At 41.2% G+C, this 23,484-nt stretch overlaps 2 protein-coding genes across 2 annotated transcripts; one reads left to right on the top strand and one right to left on the bottom strand.

The window, feature by feature from the left end:
* Positions 1-169: 169 nt before the first annotated feature.
* zgc:113229 (uncharacterized protein LOC550612 homolog) lies at positions 170-16,696 on the bottom strand. Its single transcript, XM_067457946.1, has 6 exons — positions 16,669-16,696; positions 14,478-15,512; positions 3,609-3,745; positions 2,874-3,363; positions 2,528-2,761; positions 170-364 (listed from the first exon to the last, which is right to left on the bottom strand). Exons 2-6 carry the CDS (start codon positions 15,300-15,302, stop codon positions 170-172), a joined length of 1,881 nt encoding a protein of 626 aa, XP_067314047.1. The 5' UTR covers positions 15,303-15,512; positions 16,669-16,696.
* Positions 16,272-23,311, top strand: rad9a (RAD9 checkpoint clamp component A). Its single transcript, XM_067457947.1, has 11 exons — positions 16,272-17,088; positions 17,261-17,331; positions 17,419-17,541; positions 18,092-18,206; positions 18,827-18,926; positions 19,009-19,115; positions 19,191-19,297; positions 22,067-22,131; positions 22,685-22,792; positions 22,882-23,083; positions 23,172-23,311. The coding sequence occupies exons 1-11, from the start codon at positions 17,016-17,018 to the stop codon at positions 23,292-23,294; spliced, it is 1,194 nt and encodes a 397-aa protein (XP_067314048.1). The 5' UTR covers positions 16,272-17,015; the 3' UTR covers positions 23,295-23,311.
* The last annotated feature ends 173 nt before the right edge of the window (positions 23,312-23,484 follow it).

The raw sequence follows: 23,484 nt of genomic DNA, 5'->3' as shown, positions 1-23,484 counted from the left end.
TCTCATTAAAATGATTTTTGTTTTCATAATACACTCTAAGGCACTAATTTGCAAAGTTGTCCTTTTAAGGGCACTCCCCTACAGAGAAAAGCATTTTGTCTGAGAGTGTATTAATGATAATTGTCTGTTATTATGTGAGCTGCAGAATTTCAGGTGTGGAGTCAGCTGCTTAAAATTTGTATTTTGCACTTCTGGATTTAAAAGACACAATCCACTTAGGGTATGAAGACCGGGGAGAAGGTTCCTCTGGGCATTCATTATCATCATCATCTTCATCATTGTCATCATACTCTGGCAAGTAGCTGTGCGGTAAGATGATGACCTCCTCAGAGAATCGCACACGCCGGGTATCTTCCATCCTCCTCTGGGAGATGAGATAGAAAGAAAGACATGATTGTAATTGTGGACACTATTATTACAAATGTTATGTTATATAATGTGTGTATGATGAATACATAAACTGAATCGCCTTCTGAAAAGACCAGCTGTTTCAGGCCTGTTCATATGCTGGACTATGTTCTTCACTATTAACTAAACTTAAAGGGATAGTTGACTTGATAGTTGAAGATTGTCATCTCATCATCAGTATACTCTCATGTCACTATAAACCTATGACTTTCTTCTCCAAAAAACACTAAATGTGCATTTCTGAAGACATCTGCGCCACTCTCTTCAAAATAATGATATTCAACAAAGGCTGTCGAGCTCTGAAATGACCATAAATAATTGTTATCAAAGTTGTTAATTATTATTATTACACGGCTCTGTGAAATACTTGATTCTGATTGGTCAATCGCGCATTCCAGTGGTATGTTATTTCCAGATAACACCCGCTCATACGGGTACTATGAGTTATCTAGACCGGTACTACTTCTATGCTTAACGCTGCCGCCATCATGTGGCTTAAACAGCCGAGGGGTTACAATGGAAGACTTCAAGGCAGGTTTCCAATAAAGTTTTAAATATGGATATTTTTCTTACACAAACGCATCGATTCGAATCAGAAGGCTCTATTAACCCATCGGAGTCGTGTGGAGCACGTCATTTGACAGACAGCTGCATTTTTTATGGACTTCAAACACAACTACAACTACTGCTTGGATTAACGTTAGCCTGGACTTTTTAAATATAACGTTAACTCTGATTGTATTTGTCTGAAAGAAGAATGTCATATACACCTACGATAACTTGAGGGTGAGTAAACCATAGGCTTGGTTTCATTTTTGGGTGAACTGACCCTTTCAGCATTCATTTTCAACATTTAGCATATGGCAAATCTTCAGCAATAAAGGCAGGTTGGAACTGTTTTTCTTCGCGGAAGCTTTGCGTAAGAGCTAATAAAATATTTAATCTCAAGACAATTTTGTGTCTAATAATTATTTATTTGAGACTAGTAGCCGTGTAATAAGCGGGATAATGTACACCCGGCCGGTTGTTATCGAAGAATAAACCCTGACAGAGTGATCAGGACCCCGACGGGAAGCAGAGGTGTACATTATCCCTTACTCATCAATTATGTATTAACATTTGTGCTGCTTAATTTTTTTTTTTTAGGAAACCATTATATATATATATCTTTTTTTTATAATTCTTTGATGAACAGAAAAAAAAATTGAAATAGAAACATTTTTTAATGTTATATTTATTATTTCTTTTTATCAATTTAATGCATCCTTGCTGAATAAATGTACTCGTTTGTTTAAAGCATTACTGGTAACGTGCCTGCTTATTGAAAGTATCGAGGATCGTTCCTGATGTTCCTCAGTATGACCTACAGAATCTGCCAAAGAATTTGTGGAGTGACTCACATCGTAGCAGCCTGTGTCACAAGACAAGCTAAAAATTCAGCACCACCCAACAATAAATTCAATAATGGCACTAAAGCCACAACTATCTCAACATAATAACACGTGCATCTGTAGTCCGTAATAAATAATGTTCACACCCAAAATTTTAACCAAGGGTTAAATCATTTGTCTGTGTTGAATAAAAAAAAACTGATCTAAAACTCAACCTAATATTCATAATACTGAGGTTATATATAATTTATTTAGCTTTTTTTAATCTTTCATGCAGTGAATAGCTGTTTGTTTGCATGCACTTCCAAAGGAAGAGGCCTGGACCATCTGACCAATCAGAGCAAAGTACACCAATCACAACAGACTGGATCACCTGACCAATCAGAGCAAAGTACACCAATCACAACAGACTGGACCATCTGACCAATCAGAGCAAAGTAGACCAATCACCACAGACTGGATCACCTGACCAATCAGAGCAGAGTAGACTCTTGGAAAGGAGGGGTTTAGAGAGACTGATTCCTTGATCAAACCGTTTCAGACACTGTGAGAAAAGACTCAATGCTACACTGTATATTAAGACAAAATTATGTTTGTTTGTTTTTACCTTGGATGCATGTAGACCATGACCAACAAAAACAATATTAGGAAATTTAAGTAGGATAATAGTAGCACTTTAAAACTGGCTTAAATGCATATTTTCTTCTGGCATATAGTAAATCTTATACCTTCTTGACTGCAGTCTCCAGAGAGACAGAAGACTCTGAGATGGTGTCCATCAGCGAGTTGAGTGAAGACGTCGGTGAGTCTGAAGTCCCTGCGGCCACAAAAGAGCCCTGAGTGCTGTGGTCCTCGTCCTCCATGTCCTGTGCTGTATGTTCAAATAGATCTCTCCTTTTCGTCCAATGCTCTCTTTTACGGCTCAGGGATCCCTGGGATTTTATGGACGATCTGTCCATTGGCTGAGAGAAAAGAAGGGGATAAAATAAGACAGAATGAACAAATATTCGAACATGTTGCCAATTACTAACAACACAATAAATCAATATTGCTTCTTAATGAATATACTTTCACCTTAATATATGAAAGGTCCAAGAGAGGTATGTAATCCTCCGTCCCACCTTGGCTGGGGTCAGACACTTGACTAGACATCAATCGAGGATCGTTCTGCTCAGTTGCTTTTGATTCGTTTGGATCAAGCTGGGAAAAGTGCGATTGTTCGTTTGATTGCTCACTGTTTGTACACGGGCCAGAAGTATGTAATGGATTTGTGGTGAGATCAGTAAAATGCGATGAAGGAACACTCATCTGGGACATCTCCCTTTGGTTGTAAACAGGTGTATCGGAGGCAAAACTCTCAGAGAGCGAAGGTTTAGTCATACCTAAATGGGAATCGGTTGTGTTGTTGCGAGTCAATTTACTGTGCCGTTCTTCTTCACGTGATTGGGCGGTATTACTTTGTGGCTTGTTTGATTGGTTAACTGAGAGAAACTGAGCCCACTGCGTCCCGCTGAAGATCTCCTCCATTAAATTAGAAGTAGTGCCACATGACAAAAGACTGTCACTGAGAAGAAGTATGAAAGACAAGAGTTTAGTCATTTGAATGTAAAAAACTAAAACCAGGATTTAATAGTTGCACCCTTACTCTAAATAGCTCTCATATTTTCTCATGTTTTCATTATTTTAGCCCTTAAGGGGTCACACATTCTTTCTTGATGAGAAAGGAGTTTAACGAGAAACAGAAAGTGATTCATGGATCAGACCCGTGGAATGATAACTATGCCTGATGCATATTTCTGACGTGGTTACCTCATGTAACTCAGCGAAGCAGGGCCATCTTCATCCATTGCTGTGTTGATCGGTTCACGGTGGATATCCGTAGTCTCAGCGGGTGCCTCAGGTGTGTTGTTCACATCGATGGACCCCGATAACGGCGAGAGATTACTCTGGATATAAGCATAAAGGACGTGCTTTTAAAGTAATTCTAGATTTTGCTGGGCTTGTGTTTTCTCATAAAAAGCCTCTGCCATGATGCTGAATTGTTTGGGAATGATTTCTGGGACGTTGCTGTGTGCTTTGCTAAGACATTGTTTTAGTGGTTTTTCGCACATTGCTATGCAAATACCAAGGCATTCCTAGGTGGTAGTTAAGGCATTGTTATGCAATTGCAATTGCTGAGCAGGGCCTAAAACTAACTTTTTGCCACACCTGCCAATGGGCAGTGACTTAAGAAAATTTACCAGCCATAAATATTTTTATCGGCCATGAAACCAGTTAATTTTAGATACCAGTGAACATTCACAAATCTCTATTCAAATTTCGATGCCATAGCTAAAACTACTTGCCTAACTAATATATATGTAAAACTGTATTATAGACAAGTATCAGTAATCAAATGTAAAAAACACTGGATAGCCTTCACTGTATAAATTGAGCATAGTGTCAGGACTCTGGTTTGATCATCAGGTTTTTTTTGTGTGTGTGGTTGTCTGTTCCACTCACTCGGCCATCACAGCTGCACCTCATTCTAATTAGTGCCCCAGCTCTCCCCACACACACCTGTCTCTTGTTTTTACATTGATTCCTCCACTACTTATGCTTCTCTCTATCTTTGCTTCTCTGTCAGTGTGTCTTGGTTACCGTCCGTTTCACTACTGTCCTAACTAATCCTGTTCTAGTCGTGCCAAGCTTTCATGCCCTGATTGTTTGTTTAAATCTTGTTTTTTCTTCTTTGTTTTGCCCAGTTCCTGTATGCAGACCTGTGTTGGATCAGTTACATGTTAAATGATTTTCTGCTTCTGTTTTGGACTGTTACCTGGGCTGTGCTCCTGGGACTGTGGTTTCCCTCTGGTTTCGACCCCTGCCTGGCCCATCTTCCTTACCAACTTTCCTTAGGGATTGTTGCATTGCTGAACGGTCTCCTGGCTTATATCCTGACTGCTCCTTGGATTTCGCCTCGGCTCAGCCCTTTACCTGGCAGCTCGGCTGCCTGTTATTTTGTGTTGTTTTGCCTTACTGTTGGGTCAATAAACTAAGCTAACTGCTAATCTGCGCTTGGGTCCCTGTTTCGTCCCAGCACCCCTAACAGTACACACTGACCAGGATGGATCCAGCAGATCAATCGCAGTTACGCTCGGCTTTGGAAGCACAGGGTGCGCTGCTCGGACAGCATCAAGGGGAGCTGGCGGCTGCTAGTCATGCTGTGGACTCATTAGCCAGCCAAGTCACCGAGCTTACCGAAGCTGTGCGCCGAATGGAGACTGAACGTACTCTTGTGACGCCGGCCACTGGACATTCTTCAGTCACCCCTGAACCACGCATCAACAACCCTCCTATTTACTCCGGTGAGCCCACAGTATGTCGTGCATTCATTATTCAATGTGAGGTGATTTTCTCTCTGCAACCCCTCACTTATGCCTCAGATTCAGCCAAAGTAGCATTTGTCATCTCTCTCCTTGCCGGTCGAGCTCGGGAGTGGGCCACTTCTGTTTGGGCAGCAAAGGCGGCATGTTGTATGGAGTTTTCCAGCTTTAAAGCTGAGTTTGTCAAGATATTCGACCGCTCAGCACTCGGTAAGGAGGCATCAAGGTTGCTGGCAGCACTTCGTCAGGGGAGACGTTCAGTAGCTGACTTCGCCATCGAATTTCGTACTCTTGCTGCATCAAGTGAGTGGAATGACACCGCTCTGGCGGCCAGGTTCACGGAGGGGCTGGAGGATGAGATAAGGGATGAGATGTATGCTCATGATCTTCCTGAACATCTTGATGAACTTGTTGATCTGGCGGTTCGTTTGGATAATCGACGGGATCTTCGTCGGAGAGCTCGGGCTTCTACATCCTTGTCTTTGCTTGACTCTGTGTCTGCTTTTTCAGTTTCTGATACTCCAGTCCACTCATCTGCTCCGGAACCTATGCAGTTGGGCAGGTACCGGTTATCTGCTGAGGAGAAACAGAAACGTCTGTCCAAAGGATTATGTCTCTACTGTGGCCGACCGGGACATTTTGCTTCTTCCTGTCCGACAAAAGCCAACGCTCGTCAGTAAACAAGGGGGTACTGACGAGCGCTACTTCCACCACCCCATCTACTGGTTCCCGCTCTATGCTTCCAGTCTCTGTCACATATAAAGGTGTTGTTCATCAACTCTCTGCCCTCATTGATTCCGGGGCCGAAGGGAATTTTATTGATTTTTCTTGGGCTTTGAGGAAGGGCATTTCTTTTCAATCTCTCTCTCCTGTCCTCACTGCTCACGCTTTAGATGGCAGAGAACTCCCCACCATTTCCCAGACCACAGTTCCATTACAAGTTATTACATCTGGTAATCACAGAGAAGAAATCGTTTTCTTTGTCACTCACTCACCCCTTACTCCGGTAGTCTTGGGTCATTCCTGGTTAACCACTCACAATCCACACATTAACTGGTCTGAAAACACCATCTTATCATGGAGTCCTTATTGTCATGCCCATTGTCTTGTATCTGCCTTGTCTTCTGTCTCTTCTTTTCCTGTGTTGCAGGAGGAGCCTGTTGATCTCTCTGGGGTTCCTGAGGTCTACCATGATTTGCGGGCGGTTTTCAGTCACTCCCGGGCCGCATCTCTTCCTCCACACCGTCCCTATGATTGTGCCATCAATCTCCTTCCTGGCACTTCTCCGCCGAAGGGACGGTTATTTTCCTTGTCTGCTCCTGAACGGGCGGCCATGGAGAAGTATCTTTCTGAGTCTCTGGCAGCCGGTGTAATTCGTCCTTCTTCCTCTCCAGCAGGGGCGGGGTTCTTCTTTGTGAAGAAAAAGGATGGTTCCTTGCGCCCTTGCATTGATTACCGGGGGCTGAATGACATCACCATTAAGAATAGGTATCCACTACCTTTGATGTCATCAGCCTTCGAGATCCTGCAGGGGGCAAGGTACTTCACGAAGTTGGACCTTCGAAACGCCTATCATTTGGTTCGGATCAGGGAGGGGGACGAATGGAAGACGGCTTTTAATACACCCACAGGGCATTTTGAGTACAGGGTCCTTCCCTTTGGTTTGACTAATGCTCCAGCCGTCTTCCAGGCACTCGTCAATGACGTGCTGAGAGACATGATCAACAAATTTGTCTTTGTGTATCTGGATGACATCCTCATTTTTTCTCGTTCACTCCAGGTACACATACAGCACGTCAGACGAGTGTTGCAGCGGTTGCTAGAGAACCAACTGTTTGCTAAGGCGGAGAAGTGTTCCTTCCACAACCAGTCAGTTCCGTTTTTGGGACACATCATATCAGTGGAGGGGATTCGCATGGACCCTGCGAAGGTAGAAGCCGTGTCTGACTGGCCCACACCTGGCAACCGTAAGGCATTGCAAAGTTTTATTGGCTTTGCCAATTTCTACAGGTGGTTTATCCGAAATTTTGGCCAGGTGGCGGCTCCTCTGACAGCATTAACCTCCACGAAGAAACCGTTTTGTTGGTCCTCAGCTGCTCAGGCAGCCTTTGATGAACTTAAGAGGCGGTTTTCGTCTGCTCCTGTCTTAATAACTCCGGACCCCATGCGGCAGTTTGTTGTGGAGGTTGATGCGTCAGAGGTAGGTGTCGGAGCGGTGCTTTCGCAACGGTCTCCTCTTGACAATAAATTGCATCCGTGTGCTTATTTTTCACACCGATTGTCTCCCTCAGAACGGAACTACGACATCGGCAATCGTGAGTTGTTGGCAGTGCGGCTGGCTTTGGGGGAGTGGCGCCATTGGTTGGAGGGTTCGGCTGAGCCATTTCTGGTCTGGACCGACCACCGGAACTTGGAGTATATCCAAACAGCCAAACGATTGAATTCCAGGCAGGCTCGCTGGGCACTTTTCTTTGGGCGCTTTAATTTTACCCTGACTTACCGGCCGGGCTCCAAAAACATTAAGCCTGACGCTCTCTCTCGTCAGTTCACAGCTCCGGAGGACGCAACTCCACCAGACACCATTCTTTTACCTGGTTGTGTGGTGGGGTCCGTCACCTGGGGTATCGAGGACAGTGTCAGGCAGGCTCAGTCAGGGGCAGAGGTACCGGAGGGAGGCCCAGTTGGTCTGTTGTTTGTTCCGGAGTCGGTTCGGCCAGAGGTTCTAGAGTGGGGCCACTCGTCCAGGCTGGTCTGTCACCCAGGAGTGAGGAGAACGTTGGCTGCCATTCGCCAGCGTTTTTGGTGGCCAGGCATGGTAAGGGATGTTTGTGGTTTTGTGGTCGCCTGCTCGGTCTGTGCTCAAAACAAATCCTCTAGTTCTGTACCCGTTGGTTTGCTCCAACCTCTCCCTGTACCATCTCGCCCCTGGTCCCATATTGCGCTGGACTTTGTGTCTGGATTACCGGAGTCCAGTGGCAATACGGTTGTCCTCACTGTAGTGGATCGCTTTTCAAAAGCGGTTCACTTCATCCCTCTCCCTAAACTTCCTTCAGCCAGGGAGACTGCACGGGCAGTCCTGGACCACGTCTTTCGGATCCATGGTCTTCCGGAGGACGTGGTTTCTGACAGAGGCCCCCAGTTCGTCTCCCACTTCTGGAGGGAGTTCTGTCGACAGATTGGTGCTACTGCTAGTCTGTCGTCAGGATTCCATCCACAAACCAACGGCCAGACCGAGCGTGCGAACCAGGACCTCGGGAGGGCCCTTCGCTGTCTGGCTTCTCATAATCCCTCATCCTGGTGCCAGCAGCTTACGTGGGTTGAGTATGCTCACAATACATTGCCGGTGTCGTCTACTGGATTATCTCCTTTTTCTTGCTGTCTGGGATATCAACCCCCTCTGTTTCCTTCACAGGGTTCCGAAGCTGCGGTTCCCTCAGTTCAGGCATTTATCAATCGATGTCGGCGGACCTGGAGGAGAGCCAGGGAAGCACTTCTGAGAACTAGGGAACGCACCAAGAGATTGGCGGACCGTCGTCGGGCTGAGGCACCCAAGTACATCTGTGGACAAAAGGTATGGCTCTCCACCAAAGACCTGCCTCTTAAGGTGCCCTCCAAGAAGTTGGCACCACGGTTCATTGGGCCATACCCCATTGTTAAGGTGCTCAGCCCGGTGGCGGTTCGGCTTCGGCTCCCACATCCTCTTCGTCGAGTGCACCCAGTGTTTCATGTGTCTTGTGTCAAGCCTTTTATTCGTTCTCGCTCTTCTTCACATGTTTCTTCTAATCCCATCCCCCCTCCCCCCCTGATGGTTGAGGGTGCTCCCGCTTTCACCGTCAGGAGGATTCTTGATTCCAGGCGGCGGGGCAGGGGATACCAGTATCTGGTTGATTGGGAGGGGTACGGTCCGGAGGAGAGATGTTGGGTTCCGACTCGGGACATTCTGGACCGCTCTCTTATTGAGGAATACCATCGATCTGCCCCTCATCCTGGGAAGCCTGGTGGCATTCCTGGGGTGGGGGGTCCTGTCAGGACTCTGGTTTGATCATCAGGTTTTTTTTGTGTGTGTGGTTGTCTGTTCCACTCACTCGGCCATCACAGCTGCACCTCATTCTAATTAGTGCCCCAGCTCTCCCCACACACACCTGTCTCTTGTTTTTACATTGATTCCTCCACTACTTATGCTTCTCTCTATCTTTGCTTCTCTGTCAGTGTGTCTTGGTTACCGTCCGTTTCACTACTGTCCTAACTAATCCTGTTCTAGTCGTGCCAAGCTTTCATGCCCTGATTGTTTGTTTAAATCTTGTTTTTTCTTCTTTGTTTTGCCCAGTTCCTGTATGCAGACCTGTGTTGGATCAGTTACATGTTAAATGATTTTCTGCTTCTGTTTTGGACTGTTACCTGGGCTGTGCTCCTGGGACTGTGGTTTCCCTCTGGTTTCGACCCCTGCCTGGCCCATCTTCCTTACCAACTTTCCTTAGGGATTGTTGCATTGCTGAACGGTCTCCTGGCTTATATCCTGACTGCTCCTTGGATTTCGCCTCGGCTCAGCCCTTTACCTGGCAGCTCGGCTGCCTGTTATTTTGTGTTGTTTTGCCTTACTGTTGGGTCAATAAACTAAGCTAACTGCTAATCTGCGCTTGGGTCCCTGTTTCGTCCCAGCACCCCTAACACATAGATTAATCCTTATTAAAGTTGCAAAGTAACCTAGAAATCTAGATTCACCCTAGCGGCAGCAAATATAATCTGCTAAGAGTGTCGTCTAGCAACTCTCAATACTTTCTGAGCTGGAAAAACCAAACTCTGGTCAGGCCAATCACATTGTGTATAGAGTCGGTGGGCGGGGCTTAACATAATGACTGCGGAGTTGTGTGCTACTAAAAAATAAAGAAGATGGCAAATGGCGTTTTTTTTTAAATCGGCTTTAGAGCGACTCTGGAAGACTTGGAGTTAAGCTTTTCTCTGAGAAAAGAACAAAGAACGGCACTGAAGTCATTCTTAATAAGGGAAGATGTGTTCAGAGTTTTTGCCGACCGGATACGGCGAAAGTTTAATCTATCAACGAGCTCTGCTTCACCTTCGTTGCTCTGGTTGGTGTAGCGCTATCCTATCGCGTGCAGAGGGAGTTTGAAAGACAACCGTTTATCCCGCCCCTCGGATTGAGCTGTCAATGGTGAGTTTCCAGACCAAACATCTTGATGTGGGTCTGGCTTGTGAGGCTATAGTTGCAAAGATTATTCCGTAAAGAATGATTGTTTTTCTTTGTCCTTTTTTGTTTGATTAGGCTAATATTAGGCTGCTACACTTTAAGACCTAATACACAAATCTAATGCTCTTATACAGGTTCACATCTTTGTTTACGCTCACTTAAAGGTACACTATGTAACTTTTCTGTCCACTAGAGGTCACCTATTCAAAACAAATAGTTTTATTATCTTAGTTTGATGACACCAAGTTTGAGCGCAGACTCTTGGGACATGTGGTCTTCACCTCACAGCCGGTGGGAAAGAATCGGGATAGAAATCATGATCATGAGCCCCGTTTCCACCAAAATTACCCGGAACAATTTGTACCAGGAACTTTTTTTACAGGAACTTTTCTCCCCCCCAGACCTGCAACTGTCTGTGTTTCCTCCGCGATGTAAAGTTCCGTGAAGATTAGGCAAATTAGTCCGGTGATGTAGGACTGCGTGTGACTGCTCCTCCAAGTCAGTGACGGACAGTAATCATTTTTGCACAATACTATATCAATCCACGTTTACAAGCACACTTTTTTTGTCATTCCGATTGGAAGATTTAGTGGACTGTTTACGTGAGACGTTATCTAAACTGATCTGGTGTTTACATGTGAGGACTTTCAAAAAAAATATTCTTCTGTCAGGCGCAGTTAAAGTAAAAACTGCCTGGGGCAATATACGCTGTGTCATTATTCCAACATTATCTTCATAACTTACGAAATAAAAAGTTTACCCCTCAGAAAAATGAACTTTCCTCTCTTGTCAACATGAGCGCGGCGCGCGCTGTCACGTCATGTAAGGGACGCACACTTATAGTAATCGGTCAGGTCGTTTACATGGTGAAAAATAGACTGTAAAAAAATTAATAACGAGTATGGAAGAGATTCAAGCTGTGCTGCTTTTGCTGGTTATGTATAGGTTTACTAAAGAGGTAGTTAACAACGACAGAAAAGAGCACTAGCATATTCAGAAAGCTTGTAAAGCTAGATTTAAAATGACAATGTATATTATCAGCTATTACGGACATTGAACGTGAGATGGCTGAGATGAACGTGCGCCATCAGACAGAGAGCAAGACTGATATTTACTGAACGTAGACTGAATCTCACAAAAGACTTTTAAAAATGCCGGTTGAAATAAAATGCTGCGTGAGCTAAACCAATCAGCATGTTCAGCGCCCAAGTCCCGCCCTTGAAAGTTCCTGAACTTTGAAAAAGTACTACCTCGCGAGCAAGGCCGTTTGGAGGGGGAAATATTTACCCAGAACTTCATTTAGACCCTGGTTCCTGCGGTCAAAACACACCGAGTACCACCCCAAAGTTCCTGGTTCCTGGGTAAAGTTCCAGTGGTGGAAACGCGGCTATGAATGCACTTATTAGTGTTACTGTAGTCTGAAGCAGAGCAGGGCCGAGTGTTGTGGAGCTGAGCACTGCCGCTGGAGTGATTGTTGCAGCTCTGTTTATCATATTAGATACGTTTAAGTGTGTTTTTAAATGATGTTATGACGTTAATCTGTGCGTTCGCTCAGCGGCTGCTGTGACACTTGTTCACACTGCTAAGAGTAAAGCGTTTCTGCAGAATAAAACCGGAAACCAAGGGTAATGGAGATTTACGAACATTTGGGATATTGTAAGTACTCTACAAAATATATAATACTGGCCCAGTTTTTTTTGGATGTTTTACTGAAAACATTTTACATAGTGCACCTTTTAAAATATACTGTAACTGAGTATGTTTACGAGGATTTTGAATTTGTTCATTTAAGCGGAAGGCGTAAAAAAGAGCTCAATTTAGTAGGCTATTTGTGTGCTTTCTGCTTTCTGTTGCTTCGGATGTGTGCATACAAAACGTTCGACACATCGTGAAAGTCACAAATCAAGTTCCCTTTTGCGTCTTCTTGTGCTTGAATATTTAAACTCCCTGTGAGCCCGAAGCTGCATCCGACTTTACTTCTTTTTGTGACATATTTCCAAGTAAAATGGAATATTGAATAGACGGCAGGGTTTTACTTTTGCGCACCTTCTCTCCATATCTCCTCGCTCATAGCAGATTAACATTTGGAGTGGTTAAGGCCTGGGACGATTTTAAAACTGTGGGAGACCAAAGACATTAGAGCAATTGATTTTTTAGCATTATAATCCTCTGAATGCACAAACTAGAAGATTCGTCTGGACCGCGAGACCACACACCTGTCGAATGTAGGAACATTTCCACAATGAGACGAGACCTCACAGAGACTCGCAAGATCAAGCGTGACTTGAGAAGAAAAACAGATGGAGGACCATTGACATCATCAGCTGGTTCTCCTGGAGTGAGGTTTTTTTTTTACAGGAAGAAAAAGGACAAAAAAGAATATGGGTGATCTCCAGCAAGCAATTTTGTGTTTAAAAGACAAAGTCATGACGTCTAGGCTAAAAATACGTCTTTTGGCTAGAAGTGGGTAACTCATAGCTGGACTTTCTCAGCTCTATAGTTATGAGACAGTGAAATGGAGGATATTGCTTGCTGGGATCTTTCTCAATACTCCACTTTCGGGGCATGTTTGCGGCTGCCAATATTCAGCTACAGAAGCATCCGGTTTGTGAAGCTCGTCTGTTCTCTATCGCGGGTATCACGTCACGATCGGAGCAGTAAAATAATTGTAATGACGTCACACAACTGAATATGTTTTGCGACAACAAGCCTAGAATTGTGCCACAACCCCAACTTCTTTCCTATTTAGATATGCAGGCAAATGCATTTCTGTCTTAGTGCATGCATTGTTTTAGTTTGGCAGGGTCGCCGCTAGCTTAGACCCTAATAGCTAAATTTAGACGCTAAAAAAACCCAAATAGCGATACAGATTAAGGCTAGGCGATTTCCTGCGCAGGTATTGACTTGGGGCTATATTATGGGGAAGCACAGGCGAAGCACTGCTACTTGGGCGCAGAGATATCACGGCTCATCCTCATGTCCTCCGGCTGTTGAGCGACCACAATGTGTTGCGTGATATCTCTCTGGGGTCACTTTTACTCTGGACATGCTAGCTGGCAACATAGGATTCCATTCATTATGCTAAGCTAAGCTAGCCAAACTAAAACAATGCATGCACTGAGACAAAAATGCATTTGCCCATATATCTAAATGTAGGAAAGTTATTTTAATATCTGAACATTTGCTTTTGCTCTGGAATGGCTTTCCTTCTCTGATGGGTTGAATGTCCTTAGGCTGGCCATGCACTTGAAGATTTTGAAGGAACACTCCATCTTTTTTTAGAAATAGGGCTTATTCAACTAAAGATTACCATGATGACAAACTATTTTTTTTCCTGTGTATTAACAGATTAATTGTTTACCACAAGGCATGTAATGTGCGGTAACAAACAGAATAGGGTTGATTTCATAATGACTTTAAATTGCCAAAAATTAAACTGCTGGCCTGTTCTCACAATGTTGCGTTGCATTAAAATTCATAAAAATATTCCTGACCAACTGGCGATTGACACATGCAGTTTCGACGCATGCCGTTTTTTACACTGTACATTTTTTTTGTTGGTTTTTGTTGGTTTAACTTAAAAAAGTAAGTAACATGGTTGCCTTAAAATTTGGAGTTTATTGAAATTAAAAATTTGAGTTGATACAATGAAGAAAATTTGTTTAATAAATAAAAACTCAAAATATTACTGTATCTGAACCACATTTTTTTTTTAAATCATGAAAATAGCACTATTTGACATGTTTCACTGCATCAGCAGAAATAAAGCACACACAATTACCCAGTATGCTTACAAAATCTTTTAATAATCTTTTATTAAAGGTTGTCGAATCTCAAAAAATGTTAACTCAAAATTTTAATTTCAATGAACTCAAAATTTTAAGGCAACCAATAACTTTTTTTCTAAATAATTTTTTACAGTGTACTTGGACACCAATGTTTACCTAAAAATTCAAAATAAAGTATCCCAATTTACAATCGTAATAACAGTTGTGACGTCTAAACGAAGCTAATTTAATAACGTGAATCGCTAATATTGATGCCTAAGCAAGCTCCATTAATAGACAAAAAACAAGTAGAAACCTGGCTTTGACAGTATTAAATACTCACTTGTACTTCATTCTGTGCTGGCCTTTCTCCATCATCTCTTTGTCTGGTCAATGTGCTTCTGTGTCTCTCTCTCCATCGCTCTTTCACATTCTGCGCCCACCTTTTAGCTTCCCCCCACTTCTTCCTGCTTGTCTTTGTCGTTTTTCCTGATTGCTCATGAAGTCTGGTGCCTTCAATTTTCTCATTCACAGCAACCCAGCTCCATGTGCCACTTTGACCCTTGACCTCTGGTTTTTCCACCACTGAAGATGATGATGATGATATCAGAGTTGGAGCTAAAAGGTCAGGGGGGTTTTGGAAGGCGTCTGATTTGGAAAACGGTGGCACATTTGAGCTGGTCTCCCCTTCCAGAGAAAACTGTTGCATCTTCTCCGGCCTGGGCATCTGATCGTCTCCAACACAGAAGGTGACATCATCGGTCCTCTCTGCCACAAAGTGCTTTTGTTCACCAAAAATTAATGGTGGCCGTTTTGGTTTTGTAGAGAATCCTGAGTTGTGTTTACTGATCCTTTTGACATGTTGCTTAGGAGTCGATGCACCCCCAAAATGAGAAGATTGTTGAGTCCAAGAATTCTCCCAGTTATTCCAAACTGAAGTGTTTCCATCATGCTCTTTATTTTTGGAAGAAAATCCAAACTGATAAACGGTTTTAGATGAATCCTCCACTGTTCTAGACGGACTACGTGTTTGCATATCAGCGAGTGAGCTACCGTTGTTCTCAGCATTCAGCCGCAATTTCTGAAGCATAGATTCCAGTAAGGCATGAGTGTCTGAGACGGGGTTCAACTCTGCCATTGGGCTGTGTGTTACCACATGCGCACACATGAGTAGAGACAACTCACAGATAGTGGGTAGATGTTCACATTAAACCAGACTCACTCTAGACACTCAACTTTTACAGGTAGAGCTGTACAAATCCACCGATCCTTCATTTTTATCCTCGTGTTAGTCCATACAAGTACTTATTTCCATCAGTCATTCAGCTCCCCTTGTTTTCTATCCCTCCTGTTAGCTCTCTAAATATTTTTTCGATTTCTGAAAGGTTGCAGAAGGAAGAAGTGTTATGAATAAGAATGAAAGAAAGAGGTGTGTCAAACACCCAGATGGACAGGTAAGACAAGTGTGTCAGGATGAAACATTTTGTATTTTTGTCACTCCCTCTGACCAGCTGCTGAATGACTGAGACACTGTGTCTTAAAAAAAAAAAAAAGCTGCGAGAACATTTTGATATCTGAACATGAAGTCCCTACTTCAGCAAGTGGAGTAATTTCATTTGTGAGCCATTTTCTTTTAAACAGGCAACACACTGCAGTTCTCTAATGCAATCACCGGTTTTATGATTTTTTAGTAATTATTTAGGTATATTATAAGTAGATAGCTATATATATATTAAATATTTATAGTACTATAAAGTAAATTACAATAAATTATATGGTTAAAATGCAGGAACAATGGTAATATCAATTAAAACTACACCGATCACATTATGACTAGAACATTATTCCTTGCCTTCTTCCCATAGTGCATCCTGGTGCCATGTGTTCCCCGGGTAAACAACACACACGCACCCGGCCATCCACATGATGTAAAAGAAAACATTCATCAGACCAGTCCCTCTTCTTCAATTGCTCCGTGGTTGGAGCTTTCGCCGGTGGACTGGGGTCAGCATGGGCACCTGACTGGTCTGTGGCTATATGCAGCCCCACACAACAAACTGTGATGAAGTTTGTGTATTCTGACACGTTTCTATCAGAATTCTTAAAAAGTATTTTGTCTGGAACAATTCTTGAATAAAAAATGTAATTGCATTTGTGTTTTTAAACAATGTGAAGTCACATAGGCCTAATTTATTGGTGTATAAAACATTATATTTAGAAGTTTGATGTGAGTAAAAAAGAAGATAAAGTCTTTATTATCACTGTATTGGGTAAAATACAATTAAACGTATTAAATATACAAATAAACCTTCCCAAATAAACAAAACTTCAGAATCACAGTTGGTGTAGGATTCTTTTTTGACCACCAGATGACAAAAAGTAGAGCGCTGTCAAAAGCTTCGAAGCGCATTTAAAAGAAGTTTGTTGTAAAAGCCCCACTGCTTCAAAAGATTCGTCTCGGCACATCCCTATTGTAAAAGTATCGTCGCCTTTATAATAATCCAACCAGTCCAATCGTTTAACTTCAAACTGACCTATTTTTGACGTTTCGTTACGCATTTTTGTGCTGTTTATCTCACGGGCGCTTTGTTATGACGCAAAACGTTGCTATCCATACCTCACGCCGATTGGCTAGAGCAGAAAATACGCGCCACATGTCGGATTCGAAGTAAACAAATTCTAAAATTATCAGCTTCTAACAAGTTTCCCGTTGTTTGAATTATGTACCTTATGTTATGCGATAACAGATAACAACTCTTAAACTTATCTTTACGATTAATTTCTTGCGTTATAAGAGCCAATGGCGTTATGTGGCCGGTTCCGTGATTCTACAGATACATCAGCTTGAGCCGGTGGAAAATACATGTAAATATTTAGCCTAATGTTGTTTAAAAAGAATATTGTTGACAAGCAAAATATAATGGATTGTGTTGCAACCGGAGGAAACGTGAAAGGTAACGTTAAGCCGTTCACACAGACCGAGACGTGTTTTACAAAGTTAAATTATAAATATTTTTTAAAACACAACTCTAATGCAAAACAGACGCTTCCTGTGTGAACTTAACCTTGCTATTAAAAGTACTTTATGAATAGAAATATAGTCATGCATACTTTTTGTTGTTGTAGTTTTAGCAAAAGCCATACATTCGCTGTCAAGAATAGGAGAGGAGCTGTATTTGGAGCCTGTGGAGGGTGGGGTATGTGTCGGTTTATGATTGTGTATTTATTTTTAGACAGATGAGGTGTTGGGATAATGTATATAATGTGTGTCTTGTGGTTTTTAGTTGGCTCTGCGGTCGGTCAACTCTTCCCGGTCAGCTTTTGCCTGCTTCCTGCTGTCTCCTCTCTTCTTCCAGAGATATCAGACTCCATCAGACCAGAGCTTTCGCTGCAAAATACCCGTCAAGGTAACATTTCCTGTTCTGTCTCCGTCCCTGGCTCCCTGCAGTTCCTCTTTATTTGGGGAACTTAATACTTTGCATCACTTGGTTTGAAACAAGAAGCATTACATTATAGACTATGTCTATATATATATATATCTATATATATATATCTATCTATCTATCTTTTTTTTTTTTTTTTATTTGGCATGAAACGAATGTAGGATTAGTGTTTTATTCCCTATTGTTCTACAGTGGAGGCCAAAATTATTAGAACACTTGGCATATTTAAAAGGTTTTTGAATTGGCCATTACAATACCCATAAAATATATGAACTATCTACAAAGTTATGATTATACTTAATAAACTGTAGAATAGAGCAGTGGTTTTCAAACCTGTCCTGGAGGCACCCAGTCCCCAGCCCTGCACATTTTAGCGCCCCTCATTTATCACACCTGAGTCAACTCATCAGCTCATTAGTAGAGACTGCAAGAACTAAATAGGGTGTCTGATAAGGGGAGACATAATACATGTGAAGGAAGTGTTTTCCCACTGTCTTTTTCTTGTGTTCTTCAGAGTGTTCAGGCTGTGTTCAAGTCCCTGTCGTCTCTGGATCGCTCTGTAGAAAAGTGCCGTATTCAGTTGAACAGTGAAAAGAGTCGGTTGACCATAACTCTGCACTGTAAACACGGTAAAAACTACTCCCGGAAACATCGTCACACATGCTTAGTAGGATTAAATGCAAACTATATAATCACAAAGCTCTCTATATGAAGTTGAATGTAAATGTACATCTAGCTTTATCCACACAGACACACACACACACACACACACACACACACACATATATACACATATGTGTATATATATATATATATATATATATATATATATATATATATATATATATATATATATATATATATATATATATATTCACATGTAAAACAATATACCAAATCTCAACTGTTTGGTTGCTTGTTATTGAATCTGCTGAATGCGACTATAAGGCATAAAGATATAAAATACTATGAACATTAACATCATTTTCTGGAAAGCTGCATTGAAAGAATGTGTATTGTGCAAAGTGCTATACAAATACATTTGACTTGACTAACTATTTTTATGGTCTAGTAGGGTGAATTCAGGCTGAGTGGAAAAACTTTTGCCATTGAGATGATTTGGAAAAAGTGTCCCAATCACCCTGAATTCACCCTATTCAAATACATTTGATTTCATAATGAACTTATATTACAGATATAATATACAGTGTTGTACAGTATGACCAACTAAACTGTGTGTTTGTTACAGGGCTCTTGAAAACACATAATTTGTCCTTTCAGGACTGTGAGAGTTTGCAGGCCGTGTTTGATAAAGAAAGCTGTGCAAACGTGCTACAAGCTCAACCCAGGTTTACATTAATTTTATTACCTCAATATTAATATCAACTGATTTTCAGAGTCTGTTTAATGATGTTCTGTGTATCCCTGTAGGTTGATGGTGGACACAGTTCTGCATTTCCCTCCATCTCTAGAGGAGGTGAATCTCTCAGTGAGCAGCGATCGAGTGTGGCTCAGGAACCACGTAGAGGACGACGCAGGTATCAGTGATTTCATTCTGCTGCTATGCATAAAACAAACCAAGTCAAGTTAAACCAAGTTTTGTCCTCTTTCAGAACCATCACGAGCAATGATGACTGAACTGTGTTTGAGCTCGGAGGAGTTTGATCATTTTGCCATCAGCACTCAGACCAGCATCACCTTCTGCCTCAAAGAGCTCAGGGTGAGTGTGAACTCACACAAACATTCACATATTCAGACCCAAAGATAGGAACACATCTAGCCCTTCTGAACCGACAGCAAACTTAATTTTCGTTGTTCGTTCAGATGGAAAAAGAAGTTTGAAATACCTGAGCAACAGTACTGTCTGTGAACATTCCAGCAAGATTCCAAACTGAATTTCAATCATAGTTACACTTTCAGTTTCATCTATAAAGCAGCTCTTCTGTGTGTTTATGTTGTACTTGTATCAGACCTCAATAGTAAAGAAATTAAAGGGTTCGTTCATTCAAAAATGAAATTTATGTCATTAACTCCTCACCCTAATGTCGTTCCTTACCCGTAAGACCTCCGTTCATCTTCGGAACACAGATTAAGATATTTTAAATTTAGTCCGACAGCGTATCTAAGTGTATGCACACTATACTGTCCATGTCCAGAAAGGGAATAAAAACATCATCAAAGTAGTCCATATGTGACATCAGTTAGTTCATTAGAATGTCTTGAAGCATCGAAAATACATTTTGGTCAAAAAATGACAAAAACTACGACTTTATTTAGCATTGTCTTCTCTTCCGCGTTTGTTTTCAAACCTCAAATAAAGATTAGAATGGCGTATTGATTCATGATTCAGATCGCCAATGCCACATGATTTCAGTAGTTTGGCAGTTTGACACGCGCTCCGAATCATGAATCAATACGCGGATTCATTACCGTTAGAATCTTTATTTGAGGATTGAAAACAAACCTGGAGGAGAAGACAATGAGGTCATTAGTTGACCTCAGACAACAGTATAAAAAAAATTAAAAAGCCAGTTCATTACACCTTTAAGATTTTTGGATTAAAATTTCCAATAACCACTAGAACAATGTTAAATATTTTGTTGACTCGTGTACTTGCATTATCCAAAATCAGGGTTCGCAAAGTTTTGAAATCCCTGGCACCCTTGAGATTTTGGTAGTCCAAAAAGAATTAAACCACCCCGAAATTAAAAATAAAATGAGATGTATGTAGAAAATTGGATAGGAGTCGAAAAGCTAAACCATAGCTTGTGCACTGCAAGTACAGACGAATATCGTCCATTCTGTCACTTTTCCGGCATTTTCCTCCGACCCCTGTCTGTCTCTTGCTTTCTACTGCAAATACAACCGTGCTCTCCTCACACACACATTTAATGCATATACCATGCTGTATGTAGTTTACATGATAAAAGTAACCTTAAAGTTAAGATATGTCTCTAGTTTTAATAATTTAAATGCCTCTGTGTGCGGTGTAAATGCTCTAATCTATTACATGGGCGCCGGAAAAAATAAATGCTGCTTATGCTCTTCTAACGTGTGGGTGTGTGTGTGTGTGTGTGTGTGTGTGTGTGTGTGTGTGCGCACGTGTTAGTGAATCGTGGTGCGTGGTTCTATATCAACCGTTTGAGTTGGCCAACTTCGTACCAACAAAAATAAATTACTTAGAAATCACTATTGTCTTTGTTTGATTAAGACACAACTCTCATTTCATGGTCAAATTCAACAAACGGGCATTACGTTTTTACTTTCATTTCAACTCTTCAGGGAAAACCAATCAAGGAAAACATACACCTAGAACACCTCCTGGTGGTCATTATATAAAACACAAAGGAACCTACATGAAATATTGTTTAATAACTTTGGCAACTCTGTGAAAAACGGTGTGTATATGACAGTAAACTGATAAAGGATATCCTTACATAGAAGAAATAGCATTGTGAGATTTGTTTACAAACAATCCCGCGGTGAAATTAAGTGAACACCGCTGTCCCCACGTCAGCTGGATTAAAAATAAAGTTCAAGCTCAACCACACATTCCTAATATTTGGATCCGAAGGAAGCTTATGTAGCGACTGTGTTCTTCCACAACCAGGAATAGCGCAATATCTTGCTATATTATTTGGCGTGTTTATTGCTGCTGGCTAACGTGATCTGATGAGTCGATAGGCGGGGCTATTGAATGTGCTTATTATGTAACCCTGAGTAGATTTCAACATTCCTTATGTAGAGGCGGTGTTTCGTCAGTCGATGACGCCAAGATGAAGCACACGATCGTTTTCTGGGCCTGGTGTCTATAAAAGCTTTTCTTTGACTAACAAGGAAGTTTTCAGCTCTGAAATTTACAGGATATTCTTATATTACCATGACCTTTTATATATCAAAAGCTCAAGGGAAAGTTGATTTCTCAATTCATCACCCCTTTTAAATCCCGGAGTTGTGTGTTGCGCTTGTCTCTCATCAGCACTCGCCCCAGAGGCTTTCAGCCCCACTACAGTAACGTTAATAAATCTTTGATACAGTACCTCATCCACAAATACGATTTCTGATGGATTATTACAGTCCTGTTGGATTATTTTCCACTGGCTGTTAAGGTGAAGACTACAACTCCCATGATTCCATGAAATCAAGGCATCATCAAGCTATGTTGCTTAATTAAATTACATATTGTGCCTTTAATTTAACTGTAAATTAAAAAAAATGTAATTTTTGTGATTTACAGTTTTACTTTAAACTGACCTTGACCTACATGCACCCACATTTTTTCATTTATTTAAAATTTCACAAAAAGATAAGATAATTTTATTTATATTAAAACATTAAATGGTGTCAATTTATGTATTTTTGGATTTTTTTTGTATTGTTTCTCTTGAATGTATTTTAACCTTGATATTACCATTAAAATAGCCATAGGATGCTCAATCAATGTTTGATTTTTATTCTATTTTTTTTTTTGTCTCTGGTTTTCCATCAGGGCTTGCTTGTATTTGCTGAGTCCTCTGGTCTTCCAATCTCTATGTATTTTGATGAGCCAGGCAGGTTGGTTTATATTTGCTTATGAACTAGTCCAAATTCACATTTTGTCCACTTTTATTTGAAATATTTACTAAATAGTTGTACGCTACCATTGTAAAGTTTCACATATTATTCTAATGTAAAATGACAGTTTTTTTATATAATATTTTTTTTAAATTATTTTTAAAATATGTTTATAATTAAACACAATGTATTCCTGTGATGAAAGCTGAATTTTCAGCATCATTTATCCAGTCTTCAGTGTCATATGATCAATATGATGATTTGATGCTCAATAAACATTTATAATTATTGATCAGTTTTGAATCAATCACTGTTGAAAACAGTGCTGCATAATATTTGTGTGGAAACTGATACTTTTTCAGTATTTTTTGATGAATAGAAAGTACAGCATTTATTGCAATAGAAATATTTTGTAACATTATAAATGTTCAATTTAATCTTCTTGCTGAATAAAATAATTTATTTTAAAGAAAATGATGGAGTTCAAACTCTTGAACATCAGTGTGTATGTTTAAAATTTTTATAACTGTGTGTGTTTGGATTGTTTTTTAAGCCCAGTTATCCTGAGTGTAAATGATAGCGTTCTGGAGGCTAATTTTGTCCTCGCTACACTGTCAGAGGACTCGCATCCAAAGAACCACAGCAAATCCAGCACAAAACAGTACGTCAAATCATGAAATATAGGATATAATCAATCTTATAAATGTTAGATTCATTTCTATTTGGTACTTTTATTGTTTCTCCCCCAAGCCCTGATACCAAGCAACCACCAGACGACTTCATGAATGACGACATGGACTCATTCCTCATCGCCATGGAGACCAGCGAACTTCCTGGACCATCACATGCCCCCCCATCCCCATCCCCACCGCCCCACTCCAATAACAGAAGGCACTCAGCCTGCGAAGAGGAGCAGGAGGAAGCGCTTACAGAAGGACCTCCCAACAAAAAGGTACAATAATCATTTAAATGACACATTTGTTTAATATCATAAACCAAATGCTTGTTAAATATTTGCCCCTGCTTTCTTTTTTCCCCAGTTTTGTTCACTTTTCTTCGGTTCAGTTCTGCCCACTTCCTCTCGGCTGACCAATCAGACGATACAGAGCCAGGAAGTGCTCGCAAGTGACAGTGAAGACGAAAATCAGACAGAAACATCATAACCGCACCATCGATTGAACTCAGAAGTGAACGATGTGGAAAGAAATTCACACGTGCAACCTCACAAAGACTGCTAAATACATTTACACACGCATGTCTCCTCCTGATTTTATTTTTCTATCAAAATAATAATGGTTTTAAACCAAGAGATGAAGCGGTGAATATAACAAGCCATATCAAATCATTGCACAA

The sequence above is a fragment of the Pseudorasbora parva genome, chromosome 11 (genome assembly GCF_024679245.1).
Source record: "Pseudorasbora parva isolate DD20220531a chromosome 11, ASM2467924v1, whole genome shotgun sequence".
Taxonomy (NCBI): domain Eukaryota; kingdom Metazoa; phylum Chordata; class Actinopteri; order Cypriniformes; family Gobionidae; genus Pseudorasbora; species Pseudorasbora parva.
This window is presented reverse-complemented; position numbering and strand designations above follow the sequence as displayed.

Excerpts from the sequence above, each read along its gene's own strand:
- zgc:113229 (XM_067457946.1), bottom strand. The coding sequence starts at position 15,302 with ATGTGTGCGCATGTGGTAACACACAGCCCAATGGCAGAGTTGAACCCC. Across the intron at positions 3,364-3,608 it reads GCTTCGCTGAGTTACATGAG|TGACAGTCTTTTGTCATGTG; the intron begins GTAACCACGTCA and ends ACTTCTTCTCAG. Across the intron at positions 365-2,527 it reads TGGAGACTGCAGTCAAGAAG|AGGAGGATGGAAGATACCCG; the intron begins GTATAAGATTTA and ends CTCATCTCCCAG.
- rad9a (XM_067457947.1), top strand. The coding sequence starts at position 17,016 with ATGTTGTTTAAAAAGAATATTGTTGACAAGCAAAATATAATGGATTGT. Across the intron at positions 17,332-17,418 it reads TGGAGCCTGTGGAGGGTGGG|TTGGCTCTGCGGTCGGTCAA; the intron begins GTATGTGTCGGT and ends TGTGGTTTTTAG. Across the intron at positions 18,207-18,826 it reads AACTCTGCACTGTAAACACG|GGCTCTTGAAAACACATAAT; the intron begins GTAAAAACTACT and ends TGTTTGTTACAG.